This window comes from Hypanus sabinus, chromosome 6 (genome assembly GCF_030144855.1).
Source record: "Hypanus sabinus isolate sHypSab1 chromosome 6, sHypSab1.hap1, whole genome shotgun sequence".
NCBI classification, from domain to species: domain Eukaryota; kingdom Metazoa; phylum Chordata; class Chondrichthyes; order Myliobatiformes; family Dasyatidae; genus Hypanus; species Hypanus sabinus.
This window is the reverse complement of record NC_082711.1, coordinates 58,864,045-58,881,392: the sequence shown is the minus strand read 5'-3', so window position 1 is coordinate 58,881,392 and position 17,348 is coordinate 58,864,045. Positions and strand designations below refer to the sequence as shown.

The 17,348-nt window shown below is 39.3% G+C and overlaps 1 protein-coding gene across 3 annotated transcripts in view; it reads left to right on the top strand.

The window, feature by feature from the left end:
- The window catches only part of fam171a1 (family with sequence similarity 171 member A1), a 170,105-nt gene that overhangs the window by 59,048 nt on the left and 93,709 nt on the right, over nucleotides 1-17,348 (top strand). Inside the window, exon 1 of one of the 3 annotated variants that reach the window (XM_059972236.1) lies at nucleotides 16,167-16,280. The exons of the other annotated variants lie outside the window; for them this stretch is intronic. Coding sequence (XP_059828219.1) covers nucleotides 16,220-16,280 — 61 coding nt within the window. The 5' untranslated portion in view covers nucleotides 16,167-16,219. Of the gene's footprint in view, nucleotides 1-16,166; nucleotides 16,281-17,348 lie in introns of those variants that run through there. 3 annotated transcript variants of the gene reach the window in all.

Here is a 17,348-nt window from a genome sequence, read left to right as displayed (position 1 = left end):
TGAAACACTTTGTAGTTATAGCAGAGACTGAGACACATGAGAACAGGCTGAAAAAACGGAGGCAATGAAAGCTGCGTTCGCATGCGCCCGACTGATCCGTCCCGCATGAAGCTGCATTTTGCCCAATCCGGCCCGTGACCTAAAATGAGTTTGACACCCCTGTTATAGATTTACATTTTATCATTTTTTTCTTTAGTAGAGTGGTTTAGAGAATTTATTTTTAATTCAGTATAAGTGCTGCATAGTCAGTATTATCAGAAAATGAACCAAGAGGATTGCTGACCACGTAATGTTGGAAACAATTTTAGAGTGGGAAGCTGGATGCAACTCAACATGATAAATAATTGTTCCAGAAATTGTTAATGAAGAAGCACAGTACAAATATACTTACGAGAATATTGGTTGCATGTTAGATAGAGAAAAGTGGTATGAATGAGTTTTATATAAAAAAAAGGAGTATTTCAGGCTTTTATTTCTGAGAGGCCAACAATTCCTTTAATTTGCCAACTACCACAATATTGAAACTTAATTTGACTAGAACTCACTAATGTTTTTGAATGTCTAATATTATTTGTGCTAAATTAGTGAACATCTCCAGGAAATTCTGTCAGGCTTGGGAAGATGTTATCTTTTTCTAATGAACCAGAATCTAACTACTAGGCTCTAAACATAAGAATGAGAGTCTCCAAATAATTTCTGGATCATTGAAGCCCTGATGTAATTTACATAATTTTACCCAAAAATTAATTCTTCTGTGGTACATAGCCCCATCAAACTACAGTACATATTGTTTTGTGTATTTGTGTCAGTAAGGATGGTGAAACATCTCTGGTTGTCTTGGCATATTAATGAATATCTTGAATACAAAAGATTTTCAGTGTTATATTTTATGAAGTGAGAATTTCCATTACGTCATTTTTAGTTCCCAGGAAAATGTGTATTAATGTTATGGGAATTTGTTGAACTTTATGAACTTTTGGCAGCAGCATATTCAGGAAACATATTATTATTTATCAATGTTAACTGCATCTATGCCAAAGTGCTGGTAGATGAATGTGAAAAGTTGAAAATCCAGTTGTATTTAAAATGTTATGATATAAATTGCTAGAGTTTAATTTAATTGTTTTTCAAAGTGCAACAACTATAAAACACCTGGTTAAAAAAGAAAGAAAGCAATATGCCATAAGTTTATACCCATGTGTATAGTATGTACCGTCTTCTCAGAGCAAAGCTAGGTCGTCCCCTAACAGTATCCAAAGAGGTATACTTATCATTGAGGGGTGTGGCCACAAGGATTCCCATAGTAAGCTTTGTACATAATATTCCAAGAGCAACTTAACCAATGTTTGATACTGCTACAACATAATGTTCCATCTCTTATCCTCAATGCTCCAGCCTATGATAGCAAGCATACCAAAGGTCACTTTCACTATCCTATCCACCTGTGTCACCACTTTCAGTGAGCTGAGGACTTGCACACCAAGGGCCCTGCATAGATCAATGTTTCTAAGGATCCTGCCTTTTAATCTGTATGTTCATCCAGAATTTGACATCCCGAAATGCATTACCTCACATGTCTAGATTAAATTCCAGCTGCCACTGTTCCTCCCAGCTTTCCCACTGATGTACAGTATGTGTCAAATATTCTTAGACTGCTTGGTTACCTACAACTCCGTAATTTTTTTGTGCAAGCTCACTAATCAGGTTGTCTACATTCTTATCCAGGACGTTGGTACAAAGGTACAAGATGTATCATGGAGAGCATTCTAACGGGCTTCATCACTGTCTGGTGTGGGGGTGGGGAGGAGGGCCATCGCACAGGGTCAAAATAAGCTGCAGGAAGTTGAGGACTCAGTCAGATCTCTCATGGGCATTAGACTCCCCAGCATCCACAACTGCTTTAAGTAGCAATGCCTCAAAAAGGCAGCATCCATCATTAAGGATCAGTAGTTTGCAGAATTTATTATTATGCCGCAAATCAATGAATTTCACGATATATGCTGATGATAGTAAACTTGATCCTGATCTTAGCACAAACAACTAAGGTCCCAGAACCAATCCCTGTACTACCCTACTTGTGATGCGCCTTGAGTCAGGAAAAACCCTATCCACTGATGCACTCTGCCTCTTATTGTCAAGCCAATATTGCCCAAACTGGTATTGGTTTATTATTGTCGCAGGTACTGTGATACAGTGAAAACCTTGTCTTGTGGTTTGTTCATACCGATCAACCCATTACACAGTGCATTGAGGTATTATAATAGACATAATGAGTGGGTCTGCAGGGAGCAGGGAATTGCCTCAGATAGTGCCAAGGTGGCATACTAGAATGAGATAAATTCAACAATAACCTTGCACTGTCAGGAAGACCAAAGAATTGATGGTGGACTTCAGGATGGGGAAGTAAGGAGAATGTACATGAGTCCTCTTTGAGGTGTCAGTGGTGGAAAGGATGAGCAACTTTAAGTTCTTGGGCATCAACATCGCAGAGGATCTGTCCTGGGCTCAACAGATTGATGCAGTCACAAAGGAGGCATGCCAGCAGCTCCAATTCCTGACAAGTTTGAGATTTGGCTTGTCACCAATGCACAGAATTGCAAAAGGCTACAGAAGGTGGACTTAACCAGCTCCATCGTGGCCAAAATCCTTCCATGGTGCCTCAAGAAAGTGGCGTCCATCACTGAGGGCCCTCACCAGGACATGCTCTCTTCTCATTATTTCCATCCACGGGAAGGTACAAGAGGATAAAGACCCTCACTCAGTGAATTAGAACAGCTGCTTCCCCTCCACCATTAGATTTCTGACTGGTCTATGAGCACTACCTCATTATTGTTTTTTGGACTACAGTATTTGTACTTTACAGTAATGTTTGCCTTTGCACTGTAGGGCTGACACAAAGCAACAATTTTGGTCATCGTGTAAGGCAGTGAGATTAAACCTTATTCTGTTTGAAAATGTATCAGATTTTTGTGCCTTCTTTCTACACCAGCCTACCACATGGATCAGAAGACACACTGAAATCCACGAAAACCATGTCTACCATACTGACTACATCCATTTTCTTATTTACTTAAGAAATCTTTTCTAAATCTATTGGTTACCTAAGTAAAGCTGTGTAAACTCATGAAGTGGATTAATTACTTTAAAGATGACAACTCTGTGTTGAGAAATTTCCAGTAACTGGGCAGCACGGTGGTGGGTTCAATTCCAGTTACTGCCTGTAAGGAGTTGGTAGTTCTCCCTGTTACCATGTGAGTTTCTTCTGGGTGCTTCAGTTTGCTCTCTTAGTCCAAGGATGTGCTGGTTGTAAGTTTCTTGGTCATTGTAAATTGTTCTGTTGTCAGGTGTTGCTGGGTGGCCAGAAATAAATAAATTAATATGGCTTAACAAATTCAATTTGTTTTTAAACCGCTCATTACTGGATTTTGAGTAAATGCCACATGATATTAAATATTACGCTAATTATAAACATTAATGCTTCCCCAACCATGGCCATGACCCTAAGGAAAAGTAAACCTGCAAATGTTCACCTATAATGAAAGACCAGTCGTATATCCAGTCTCCTCACTGTAGTGTGAACTTGTCCTGAAAACATTTTGCATCCTGTCATCAGTTAGGTTATTAAACAGGTTTCATCCTGCTATAATCTGAATAGTGCAAGTAATAAGTGCATGAATTTGACTGGCTCAAGTGGATTTAGATACTGCGTGTTCCTTTAAAAATGATATCTCTTGCGTTCATTTTGTTTGTGTCCATTTTAGAATGTAGAACATTGAACATGCAGCCCTTCAACCTACTCCAAGATCAGTGTAACCTTCCTACATAGCCCTTCATTTCTCTGCCTATATAAGTTTCTCTTAATGTCCCTACGAAAATTCCACCCATCTACCACTCTCTAGGGGGGTGAAAAATAAATCTACCTCTGACACCCCCCCCCCCCCATACTTTCCTCCATTCATCCTTGACTTTCTCATTGGGCGACCACAGTCAGTGCGCACAGGAAATAACATCATCTTCCAGTTGACAGTCAATACTAGCACACCTCAAGGATGCATGCTCTGCTCTACTCTCTCTACACTCAGGCACAGCTCAAACGCCATCTATAAATTTGCTAATGACACAGCTGCTGTTGGTAGAATTTCAGGTGGTGACCAGGAGTTGTACAGGAGTGAGACAGGTCAGGTGGTTGAGTTGTGTTGCAACAGCAACCTTGCACTCAGCGTCAGTAAGACCAAGAATTGATTGTGGACTTCAGGAAGGGGAAATCGAGGGAACACACAACAGTCCTTACTGAGGAATCAGTAGTGGAAAGGGTGAGCAGTTTCAAGTTCCTAGGTGTCAACAACTGTGAGATCTATCCTGGGCCCAGCATATCGATGCAATTACAAAGAAGGCATGCAGTGGCTGCATTTTATTTGGAATTTGAGGAGACTTGGAAAGACCTGTGCATATTTCTACCGAGATACTTGTAGAGAACATTTTAATTGGTTACATCGCCATCAGGTATGGAGTGGCCACTGCATAAGGTCTGAAAAAGTGACAGAAACTTGCAAACTTGGCCAGCTCCATCATGGGCTCTAGACTCTCCAGCATTGAGGACCTCTTAAAAAGGCAATGCCTCAAAAAGGCTGCGTCCATCATTAAGGATCCTCACCATCCAGGGCATACCCTCGTCTCATTACTACCTTCAGGGAGGAGGTACAGGAACCCAAGGGTACACACTCAATGATTTTAGAGACAGCTTCTTCCCCTCTGCCATCAGAATTCTGAATGGACAATGTGCACTTGCACTAACCCATAATTTATTATTATTTTTGCTCTTAGCTCTCTTTTTACACTAATTATGTAATTTTTAACATATTTGCTTATGATAATTTGTAGTTTTTTTAAAAAAAAACTATTATGTACTGCCCTGCTGCAAAACAACAAATTTCACATCATTTGCCAGTGATGTTAAACTTGATTCTGATTCACTTTAAAATTATGCCCTCTGGTATTAGACATTACTGCCCTGAGAGAAAGTTGCTGGCTACACCTTTATCAAGTCTCTTCTCATCCTTTTTTACTTCAAAACAAAAAAACCCCTAACTTGCACATCTTATCCTCATAAGACATGTTCTCTAGTCCAGGTACCATCCTCTGCACCCTCTCTACAAATTCCACCTCCTTCCTATTTTATCACATTGGTAATTTAATAGAAAGGTGATGGGGAAGGGGAACATAAATAGTTGCTTTACTTTGTGCAAGCTGTATTGGTCCAATTATTGTTGGCCTTCTTTGGTAATTAATTTCAAATATTTATGAAATATTTAACATCCTAATTGTTACCTAAATCATGTTTGTGGTTTGTTTCAATTCACTAACTAAGAATAAGTTTAAGCTCGTCACATCTGGTTTGACAGTATAGATTTTCAATATAGATTTTCAGTATTTTGCCATTCCATAACTGTGGTAGGAAATAACCACACTTGACTTCTAGTAGACTGACTTCAGCGATCAGTTTTTATCATTAATTTGGTTTGAGTAGTTTTCCTTGGCAGTATATTTTTTAAAACCAACAATGTATCCATTTTAAATACTGATTTTTAAAATATCAGGCTTTAACACCAACATTATCAAAGTCATTTTTTCACAAGGGGTTAAAAACCTGGAAATTTAATTCACAAAACATTAAAATGTATATAATGGCCCACCTGGATGTGTATCTGTGGAGAAAATCTTAGACATATTCTTATTTTAAAGCTAAGAACATCCTTAAATCCTCTTCCCCCTCATCACTTAATATATTCCCCTCCTTAAATTGTCCTCCCTTGCTCTCTCTATACTCACATTGTTGCTAGCTTTTACTCAAAAAGATCAAACTGCCCCATACTGTTGGTGACCTCATTCTTACATCATGTTTAGGAATTCATGACCATAATCTGCAGTGTTTAATCACTTTGAGTCTTGTGATTCATGAACTGAGATAAACTTGTTTCAATAAGCAGGAAGGCAGAGATTAGTGTTAGTATGGAGACTGGCCAATATTTTTAAAGTTGAAATAGGCATACCACTTTTATTACAATTAATCTAATTTAACAGTTTTTCCTAGCAAAAATATGCAATTTCTGCGCAAGATTATTGCCCATGTTTTTGTACTCAGACACTAACTATCTTATGCCTCATGTCCATTGTGTTATTAAATCCTATATGGTCGTATGGAGATATTGTCAGTTATGATTTAAAATGTCTGCTTTGAATTAAGGATCTACATAGTGATACATACAGCAGGTAATGCTATTGCTGCAAAGGCCCAGTAATCGGGGTTCAATCCTAACTTAGCTGCTCATATTTTCTAATTAAGTAAATAAATGACGTAAAAGGAGTCCATTCAGAACATTCTGATCACTTTCATTCTCCTATTTTCTCTTGTCTATTTATCAGCTCTGCCACCCCTCGCCCTGTTTCTCCTACCATTCTCAGGATGACTGAGCCAATGTATAAACTTCATGTAGCCAGTAGCGAATGTTAGGACTGAGCTACATTACTAGAGTTAGGAGACAGTAGCATCACCTGAAGTTCTCTTGTACCACCTCCTGTTTCCACATGCTCATTGTGACCACATGGTCTTCTCCCATATCGCACCGACTTGTTGGTATGTTTAATGACAGCTCTGACCTGCCTTTAATATAAGTGAGTGATAGCAGAATAAATGGGAAGTTGATGAACATTTGAGGGAACAATAGGTGGGGGAATTGGACTGATTGGAATGCTCCAAGAGCTGGCATAGACCCAATGGGCCAAATGGCCTGCTTCCATCTTGTGAGGAACATGAGAGTACGTTGCAACATCCATAAAGTGTTTTGATTTGTTTTTCATAATTCTAACTGCAACAGTAAATATTTTGCATGTGTGTTACTGTTGCCTTTGGATCATATGTTGCAGTCATTTTGTAGATAATGTAAAGTCTGTCCTTAAAATGTTATTTGTTTTGCATTGAAACGAAACAATGCCAAGTTCAAATGTGGCTTAAAATTGTGACATAAACCAGATATAGAATAACCATATCCAAATGCAGAACGTAGACAGACTCTGGAAAAAGTTGATTCTGATTTGCGCGCACGGTTAAAGGTTTCTATTTAAATCCCTTTCAACATCAGCTTGTATTTATCCAGCCCCTTTTTAAATGTATAAAGCATCTCATGGAGCTTCATAAATAATACGAGCAAAAGGTCTGGAGGGAGAAGTTGTAAATGAATAACCATAGACTTGAGAAGACCTTCAAATATCCAGTTTTGATTAATATTATTTTTGAGAGAATGCTCACAAGACCTGAGAGCGAAGCATGAGATGAGATGCTGAGTGTGGGGTGGAAAGTCTGGAAGAAATAATCTGGACTTGATTTTGGAAAGGGAATAAATTGAAGCTATGGCAGTTTTAAGAAGCCTCTACATACTTTACATTTAGAGTGTCATACTGAGCATTTTGTTTTGTCAACAGATTTGAGTGGTTGTTTGTTTGTTGGCTGTTAGTACCCCACTGTAAACTGTTGTTTGATCTTTAGTCCTTGGATATTTAGCACATTAATGCTAATCCATATAAATGCAGGCATATCTGCACCATGGAGTGTTGAATACATAGAGGATTCTTCATTAGTCTCTCATGCAATATTTACATAATAATTAAGAATTTATGCTATAATATTATATAAAGAGATGGAGTACAAATCTTTATTAATGCAAATCACTTTCATAATAAAGGCAAGCTAGCACTAACACTGCACATTGCTCATATTGAGTTATTTGGACCAGCAAAAGAATTTGGCAACAACTTGCCGGCAATAAATCCACAGATATTTCCAAAATTATTTCTGATGATGCTCAGTAGAAATGAGGTCCCTTCTGTTGTTAAAAGCACAACACTTGCATTAAGGCTCTGTAGTAAAGTGCCTTGAATTATTTGCTTTTCAGTGGCAAATAATGTTCTTATATAAATCTGTGCATCTTCAAAACTTAATTCTTGTTCCCAAAAACTTTCTCTCTGCCTCTCTCACTTGTGTTTTTAAATGATATCAGGAGATATTGTTTGATCCAATCTGCATGATATCCTATTGCAAAGAAATGTTCTTCTTGGAGTTAGTTTTGTGGTGTGCTGCAATAAATTGACAAAAGTTAAATCCAATTATTAGTCCCATCCACTTGTTTTATGAAACAGATAACCATCAATCTCTTTAAGGTATCCATATGTCATCAACAGAGTATGTTGGACAAAAGCCTGGGTGTGCTTAGTTCCAATCATGAAATGAAAGCAGATGTTAACTCTGAAAGATTTTCTTTCCTCAGAACTGTCTAAAATTACCCATAATGCAGAGCATTGATTCCTTTTGTTTTATAAGGTCAAACAGAATTGTTGAAAACTCCACATGTTAATTTTAAGACAATTTTAGTGTAGTGTATTGCTTCTTATCTCCTTGTGCCATTCATGAATATCCATTGAATTCACTTATAATGTGGAGAGCAGACCAAAGGAATCAAGCACATTGTTATGATATAGAAATACCTCAGTGTATTAAAACCATAAAAACTGGCTTTTTTAGTTGAGGGGAAAATCTAAACAGATAAAAAAATGATTTCTAAACAGCAAAAAGGGTATTGGAGCTGTTTGTGAGTTAGATGATTGAAAATATTCTAAACATATATTAAGATCATTTTATTCAATACCAAGGACTGGAATTTACAATTAATATTATTACTGAGGGAGAGCAAGAGAAGGTCAGCGACAATCCGGGTTATTGGCACGTGAATTTGGAATATAGGCCCGGTTGCAGAGAAGGAATGACAATATATTTTTCAAGTCAGGATGTATGTGACTTGGGGGGGGGGGGGGGATCTGCAGACGGTGGCATTCTCAGGCTGCTGCCCCCTTTCTCCTTTAGAGCAAAGATTGCAGGTTAGGAAGGTAACGTTAAAATGCCCTGAGGAGTGAGAGCACTGAATTTTGTTGATGTAATGTACTGCGGACTTTTCTACTGCTGCCTTTGCATGCCTGTGATGGAGGGAATTAATGTTTAGGTTGTTGATACCAATCAAATAAGTTACATCATCTTCAGTCTTGTTGAGCTTCCTGAGAATTATTGGAGTTGAAGTCTTTGAGGCAAACAGAGCATATTCTATTACACTCCTAACTGGAGGGTTTTGGGATGTCTGAAAGAGGGTCATTTGCCTCAGGATACCAAGCAGCAGACCTGCTGTTCTAGACAAGAACAGTGAGGAGTTCAGTTGCGTACATGTATGTCACTTGATAATACACTTACTTTGAACTTTGGGTTTCTGTTCATTGAAGTGGCAGATTAGGTGATGGTGACTCAGCGGTAAATGGTGTGTGTGTGATGAACAAGAATAAGAGAAGACTGCTTACTGGTTGCACATAAATTCAGAGTTGGGAAAGATGGTGATCCCAAGCTATTCATTGTATATTCAAAAATCCCCCAAAATAATCCAAAATTCAAAACCCTTCTGGCCACAAGCATTTCAATTAAGGGATACTCAACCTGTACCAGTACTTTGTGTTGGAAAGAAGGTTGGGCCTAAGGCAGTACCTGAAGGACACAGTGATGTCCTGTGGCTGGGAAGATGATCTGATCTGCACAATCACCTCTGTATGTTTATCTTTGATAACATTGACTTCAGTTTTAGCGGGGATCCTTAACACCATACTCTCCATCAAATGCCTTGGTATCGAGTACAGTCATTCTAGATCAGCTCAAGAGTTTGGCTGCTTTGTCCATGTTTAAATCAGGGCTGTGATGAGACCTGAAGCCAGGGAATCTTGTCGAAATCCAGGTTGGGCATGACAGACAAAACGGCTGCTTAATAATCAGAATCAGGTTTAATATCACTGGCATATGTTGTGAAATTTGTTGATTTGCGGCAGCAGTGCATTGTTATTTGTAATAATAATTTTTTTAAAAACCTATAAATTACAGTTTAAGAAGTATAAAAATGTTCGATAAGAGAGGAACATGTCACATCATCACCTTAATGAATCATAGTGGACTGATTGGATGATAATTGGCGTTTCTATTGCAATTTCTAATGAAGATGTACATAACAAAGCAGTTTTCCATGTGGTCAGATAGATGCCAGTATTGTAACTGCACAAGCTTGGCCAGAGTTGCAGCTACTTTTGAAGCATTAGGATTTCAGTGCAACAACAAGGTGTTAGCTGGTCCCATCATGTTTGCTGTATCTACTGTGCTCAACCATGTCTTGATATCACAAGGAGTACTGCTTTGGATAGGACTGGGAGAGCCAGAGTGAAAACATCGAACACTATGAAGAAAGTTTTCCCGCAGATGCTGTGCTTCCCGGTTAGTAATAAGCGGTCTGACGAGTAAACCTGATCTGAGATTTCAAACTCAGTTATAAATAAATTGGGCTACAAGAAATCATGCCTTAAAATTATATAAGGTAGAGAGGAACATCAAGTTTCTGTTGCAAATCACCCAAACAGCTGAGCAAATCACCATAGCTGAGCTGCTGGGACTGCCCTGCACAAAACTAGGACAAAGGGTATGGGAACATGGAACACCATCGCTTGCAAGTTCACCCAGCAATCCCCTGGTTTAATCCTAGCCTCATCATGGGACAATTTACAATGGCCAAATAACCTACCAACTGGAGGGTCTTTGGATTGTGGGAGGAAACCTGAGGACCCAGAGGAAACTCGTGCAGTCGCGGAGAGAACGTACAAACTCCTTACAGGCAGCGTGGGAATTGAACCTGGAATGCCTGTGCAGTAAAGCATAGTGCTACCGTGCCTACTTGGAAATGCATCTCTCACTTTCTCTCACCATCACTGGCTCTAAACCCTAGAACTGTCCACCATCGGCAGCAACTGAAGCCTGCAGCTCCCTGCCAGTTGGGGGCTGGACAGAAGAAAGTTTTGTAGTGCGTGGAAAAATTAGGTTTGTAAGTGTAAATAAGTTAAATTTATAAACATATAATATACCAGCCCTCACCAGGAAGAATATATCCCTTTGAAGATAAATTGCTTGAAAGTTCCATTTACTGTAGAAATTAATGTATCCAGTCTGTGTGTTGCAAATGATCTAGCTCCCTTTTCGGATCGTCTATCATGTTACCTCGACTAATGTGCATATTTCCTTTGAAGTTGCATATAGGTTTCTTTCATGTTGCCATTAAGTGATTTTTTTTAAATAGAACACCGTCTGTTGGAATCCTGCTTCATATTTCCAGACCCAGCCTTGACTACAGGCCCTTACCAGCTTTAAAACATCCAACTTTTATAAAACGCATACATACAAATGAGTGTTTGAGAAATGACTGGGATGGATTTGCCGACAGCTCTGGGGCTGCAGGCGTCTTCTGGCATATAGATGGTCATTTTGCGAGCACATTTCTGGCTTGTGAACTGTGCGGGTTACAAGCCATTCATAGGAACTTTGGGAGGGCTTTTGATCCATCCTATCACAATGGGATTGTGAAATTATTGCTATTGCAGAAGCACAGTTGAGGAATGCACAAGAGTGGTAGCATATTGTTGGAAGGTACTGATATCATAAAGCGTGATAGAAGTTGGGTAAAAAGAGGGGAAGGAGCTGCGGTTTCAATTCGGGAGAATACCTTGGCAGTACTTAAGAGTATATTCAGGAGGAACATCTAGAGTGGCTGTATATAGATAGAAATATGAAGGGTGTGATTGCTTTGGGATTGCACTGAAGGTGGATTTTAGAAGAACAAATGCATAGGAAGATCATAAATAGCTGTAAGAATAATGAAGTTGTAGTAGTAAGTGAGTTTATCCTTTGAAATACTGACCGAGACTGCCCAGTACTAAGTGATTAGATGATGCAGAATTTGTTACGTATGTCTGGGAAGGTTTCCTCAGGCAGTATGAAGATGGCCCTCCAGAGAAAGGGCATCCTCGACTTCCTCTTGGAGAATGAGTCTGATTCAATGCCTGGGGGAGTACTTTAGGACTGGTGACATAATCCTGTTTTTAAAATAGTTGTGAGAAAGAAAAAACAGGAGTGATCCACAAGTTAAAATTCTAATTTGGTGCATGTTAATTTGGTGGCATTAAACAATAAATTGGAAAGTTTGATCAGGAGCAGCTCTTAGTAAGTAAAAGGATGTCTGGCAAGTGGGAGGCTTTCAGACGCGAGATGGGCAGAGTTGTGTTCCTTTTTGGGTGAAGGGCAATGTTGGAGAATTTGGGAATCTATCACCTATTTGCAGCTGGGATCTAACAAATTCCTTGAGTATAAGAAATGTAGGCCCACACTTAATCAGGAGGGAAAAGAAGGGGGCATGAGAAATCTTTGGTAGATGTGTTAAAAGAAAATCCAGACATTCTATACGTATAGAAGAGCAAATAGTTAACTAGGGAGAGGGCAGGGCCACTCAAAGATCAGTGTTATCATCTATGTTTGGAGCCCTGGGAGATGGTTAAGATTTTCAGTGACCTCTGTTTACTGTGGCGAAGGTCGTGGAAGCTGGGGAGTTTGGGGAAAATAACAGTGATGTCCTGGAACATAGCAATATTATGAAAGAGGTGTCTTGAGTTCCATTAATGTGAATAAATCCCTAGGCTCTGGCCCAGTTTCTCCTTGGACATTGAGGAAGCAAGGGATGAAATTGCTGGCAAAAATTTCTTCCACACATGGTGGCGGGTGTATAGAATGAGCTGTCAGGGAACAGGGGCATAGTTAAAATACTTAAAGGACACTTGGAACATATTCATGGCTGTAAGAGCTTTATAGGGCTATAGGCCAAATTCAGGCAACTAGGACTAGCTTAGGAAAGCTCCTTGTTTGGCTTGGACAATTTGGGCCAAAGAGCCTGTTTCCATACAGTATAACTTTGATTCTTTAATGTAATGTGCCGTTAAGCACTGTATTAAGCAAGTAATGGTAACCTATTTTAGGTGTTCAATTGTATTAACATAGAATGAGGTAGATTATACTTATGGAAATGTTTATTTTATTTATTTTTTGAGGTATAGTATGGAATGGGCCTTCCATCCCTTCAAACTGCACTGCCCAGCAACCCCCAATTTAACCCTAGCCTAACCATGAGGCAACTTTCAGTGACCAATTAACCTACGAACCAGTACATTTTGAGACAGTAGGAGGAAACTGGAGTACATGGAGAAAACCCATGTATTTCACTGGGAGGAGGTACAGATTCCTTACAGATGACATCGGAATCGAGCTCAAACTCTGATGGCCCGAGCTGTAGTAGTGTCGCTGTAGTATGCTACTGTGCCATCCAATCTTAACAGTAAATTCCACAAGGTTAATGTATGAAAACCCTTAGGCTCTGGGTCTGCACTTGCTAAAGTTTAGAAGAATATCACTGAAATCTATTGAATATTGAAAGCCCTAGATAGGGTGGATGTGGAGAGGACATTTCCTATAGTAGGTGAGTCTAGGAACAGAGGGCACAGCCTCAGAATAGAGGAATGTTTATTTAGAACAGAGATGAGGGAGAATTTCTTTAGCCAGAATGTAGTGAATCTATGGAATCTATTGTCACAAACAGTTGCGGAGTCCAAGTCAGGGTATCAAAAATTAACGGGGAGAAGGGAGGAGAATGGAGTTCAGAGGGATAACAAATTGACCATGATGGAATGGAGGAGCAGATCTGATGTGCTGATTGGCCTAATTTTGCTCCTGTGGTCTATGGCTTGCTAACTTTATAATAGCACTTGTGCAGTCTGTAGATAGTAAAGACAGCTACAACAGTTAAAGGCAACAATAGTTTAGAATATTTTAGGGGTTGCATTTTAAGAACTGAAAGAGGTATGTACTTGCAGTTTTACTAACCTTAACCTGTATTGAGGTGGATACACGAGTTCTATTTTAATGATAGTTAATTGAATTAATTGGCTGCACAGCATGCTATTTGCATAAGATCCGTTTAAATAGTAACGAGTGCAAATGAAATAAAGATGGTTTATTTATCATGATGCAGAATGGAGTAAAAATTAATGTTTCCATCCAGGAATAACTGCAGTAAAATATCCATATTATTCTACCACTGTTGCTCCAAATTCAAGTGGACAATTAAATTGGTTTTGTAAGCAAGGTAAGTTTTACAGTAGACCACACGCTAAGGAACACACGAGACCTCTGCCTGCAGTCCTTCGTACTAAATGTGTGCTCAGGAATCAGCTGGTAGATATGTGCTCTGGTTTGTCCTTGGAGGTTTTTCACTTCATACGTTTTAGATTGATGATATGTGTTAGTGTATGGTTATCATCCATTTAAAACAAGAATGGTTTCATAGACTGAGTTCAAAACTTAACAGATATCTGTCGTATCTTATAACTCTGGAGCCAGTCTCTCTAAATCTTTTTCATTTTTTCCATCGCAGACTGTAAACTAGAACTGGTAATGCCTGGATGAAAATATGACTTTATCTTTTGGTTAATGAGTATTGTAATTGAGTGGCTACTGATGATGTTTTCCTAGACTGATTAATGTTTAAACATTAATGACTAAGCAATGGGTTATTCATAAAATCTGCAAGTATATGATACAGTATGGCAAAATTCACATTACATACCACAGAATTCTATTCATGTGCAAGGTTCACATTTTATTGACCTAACAGATATTTTTCTTAATGGTTTGATTTTTCATGGGTTTCATCTCCTCAGTGTGCTTAGCAGGAGAGCCTTAAATTGTATCCTGTCTTTGCAGAGCCTTCATAGCACATGCACCCACTTTCACTACATCCGTCAGCACGTAGATCTGGATTGTGGAAAGTACCAGCTGACAACTTGGTACTCACATGGATTTATAAAATACTATCCAGCATTTTATGTGAGTTCAAACCCTGGCATTAACTAAAATGTCTTTCCTTTGCCTTGGGTATGTTGATGGAAATTCTGGTTTCTCTACAATATATTGTAATATCTTGTACAGATTCATCTTCAAAGAGGTAAGAGTACAGATGGCCACTGTCAGCACAAAGCTGAATAATTTCCCCGCCCCTCCATATGATTAAATACTTCAAGCCTGAATGTAGAATTCAATCTCTACTGGTGTAACTAGCTAAAAAAAAAATCTTTTCAAAGAAAATCCTCCCGAGGAGCAGGGCAATGTAAGGTCATTCCTCCCACAGTGGAAGAAACCCTGTATAAATTATACTAATTGAGAGCCTTGATCCTCAGTTTCAGTGCAACTGTTTAAATGAACAGTGTCTTGCTTTTGTGTATTCTGGTTTTGACTTTCTTTAGTTGAGGAAATAACTCATTAGTAGATGGGAGTCTTATCCCTATTCTTTCTTTGTATTTTCCCCAATCTGTAAGTTAAATGCCTAACTTATCATTTGTTTCCATAAGCAATAAATATATTTGACAAGATTGACTGCATTTTATTTTATGTTTATTAACAGATGATTAAAATTCTTTCAATTGCTTACTGAGTAAATGGAGCATGTGTGCTATGTCCTATTGATCAAGAAGCTGGCTGATATTGGCCATAACACGAGGAAATCTGCAGATGCTGGAAATTCAAACAACAACAACTCACAAAATGCTGGTGGAACACAGCAGGCCAGGCAGCATCTATAGGGAGAAACGTCGAAGGTTCTCGGCCCGAAACGTCGACAGTGCTTCTCCCTATAGATGCTGCATGGCCTGCTGTGTTCCACCAGCATTTTGTGTGTGTTGTTGTTTGATATTGGCCATATGTCATTTGGATGTGAATGGAACAAAAACAGAGAGTGTTTTTCTTTGCATTCAGTGACCCCTTTAAAAGATGCAAATGTGTGCAAGTTTAGTTGATGGCATTAAGATGAGTGATGTTCACCTCACCATATAAATATCCTACCAAGGTGCATTGTTTGCGCTCATATTAAAAGGATGGCATTCAATATCAATGGGAATGTGCCCTAACTTCAGACTTTCATATGAAGCAGGGAGGCTAACCTCTGAAGTGATTTTTTTTGCAGGCTTGAATGGAAAACATTTAATGGCCCTTTTGCTTGTGCCAATTGATATTCTAACACCATCCCCATTCATTACTTTTTCATTAATAAGTAATTGACACACCATCTCAAATTTGCATAGATTATCGGAGATGCCACTGGTGAGACAGACAGCAAACAAAACTCTAACTATTCTGTTAATTATACTTTTTCTGCACTATGATCACTGAAATCCACAGTGTGTAATTTGCCTTTGGGAGCTGTACTTTTGAACTGTTTGTATGATCTGGGGTTTTTGTGGTATCCTGCAGGAATTGGCGAACTGGACTCTCGAGAATCCAGGTACAGCTATAACGGCCATTGCTAGAGCAGATTTGGTGCCAGATTGAAGTGTGAAGCCTGGGCCTGAGAGCAAAAAAGCAAACTGGTGTTTGACCTATTTAATTCGTGAGGCAGATTTAAAATGTCTAAGGTGTCAAGGGTGAGGGTGAAGGACAAACCGGTGTTCAGCTCACCACTCAGTGAGGCTTACTCACTTCAGTGCTGAAGTGACTCTGTGATGTTGTGGCCTGCAGCCATCAGCGCTCAGCTCAGTGGCTGTGGCCTGTAGTTACTGGGCTGCTAGACTAGCTTCACTTGCCTCGGCCTGAATTGGTACCGTGGCTGAGGACTCACTTTCAGAGACTCTGCAGTTCATGTTCTGTGTGTTATTTGTTTAATTTTGTTCACACATTATGTGTTTGATAGTTTTTGATGTGTGCTTGTTTTTAAAGTAGTTCTATTATCCTCTGTCGGGATAAGGACACACTAAGGTTGGAGGAGCAACACCTTGTATTCCATTTGGGTAGCCTCCAACCTGGTGACATGAACATCGACTTCTCAAACTTACTGTAATGTCCCCCCCTCCCCCTGCCACTTCACTATATCCCATTCCCTTATCCCTCCCTCATGTTATCTCCTTGCCTGCCCATCACCCCATTGCCTCCCTCTGGTGCTCCATCCCTGCCCCCCTTTTTTTTCTTTCTTCCATGTGTTATATACCCCTAGGGTTCATTTTTTTTCCTGTGGACTGTCACTTTAAGTGGCCGAGAGAATGAGACTGACTTTTGGACACTGTTGGATTTCTGCTGACTAAAGAATTGCTGAGTTGCCATGTTGAGAGAGAGAGAGAGAGAGAGAGAGAGAGGTGGAGTTATTTGATGGACAGTGAATGTTTATACCAGTTTGCGGCTTGTTTTGAAGGGTCAGATGATTCTCTCGCAGACGCAAAGAGAGAGACACACTGTCAGGGTCCAGATTGTTTCGGTTAATGAAAGACTCTAGTGAGTGCAGTCACTGGTTTAAATTTTCAGTAGCCCAAAAGGGGTGAGTTGACATCAATCTGGAGTATTGATAAGTGGCTCTCACCAG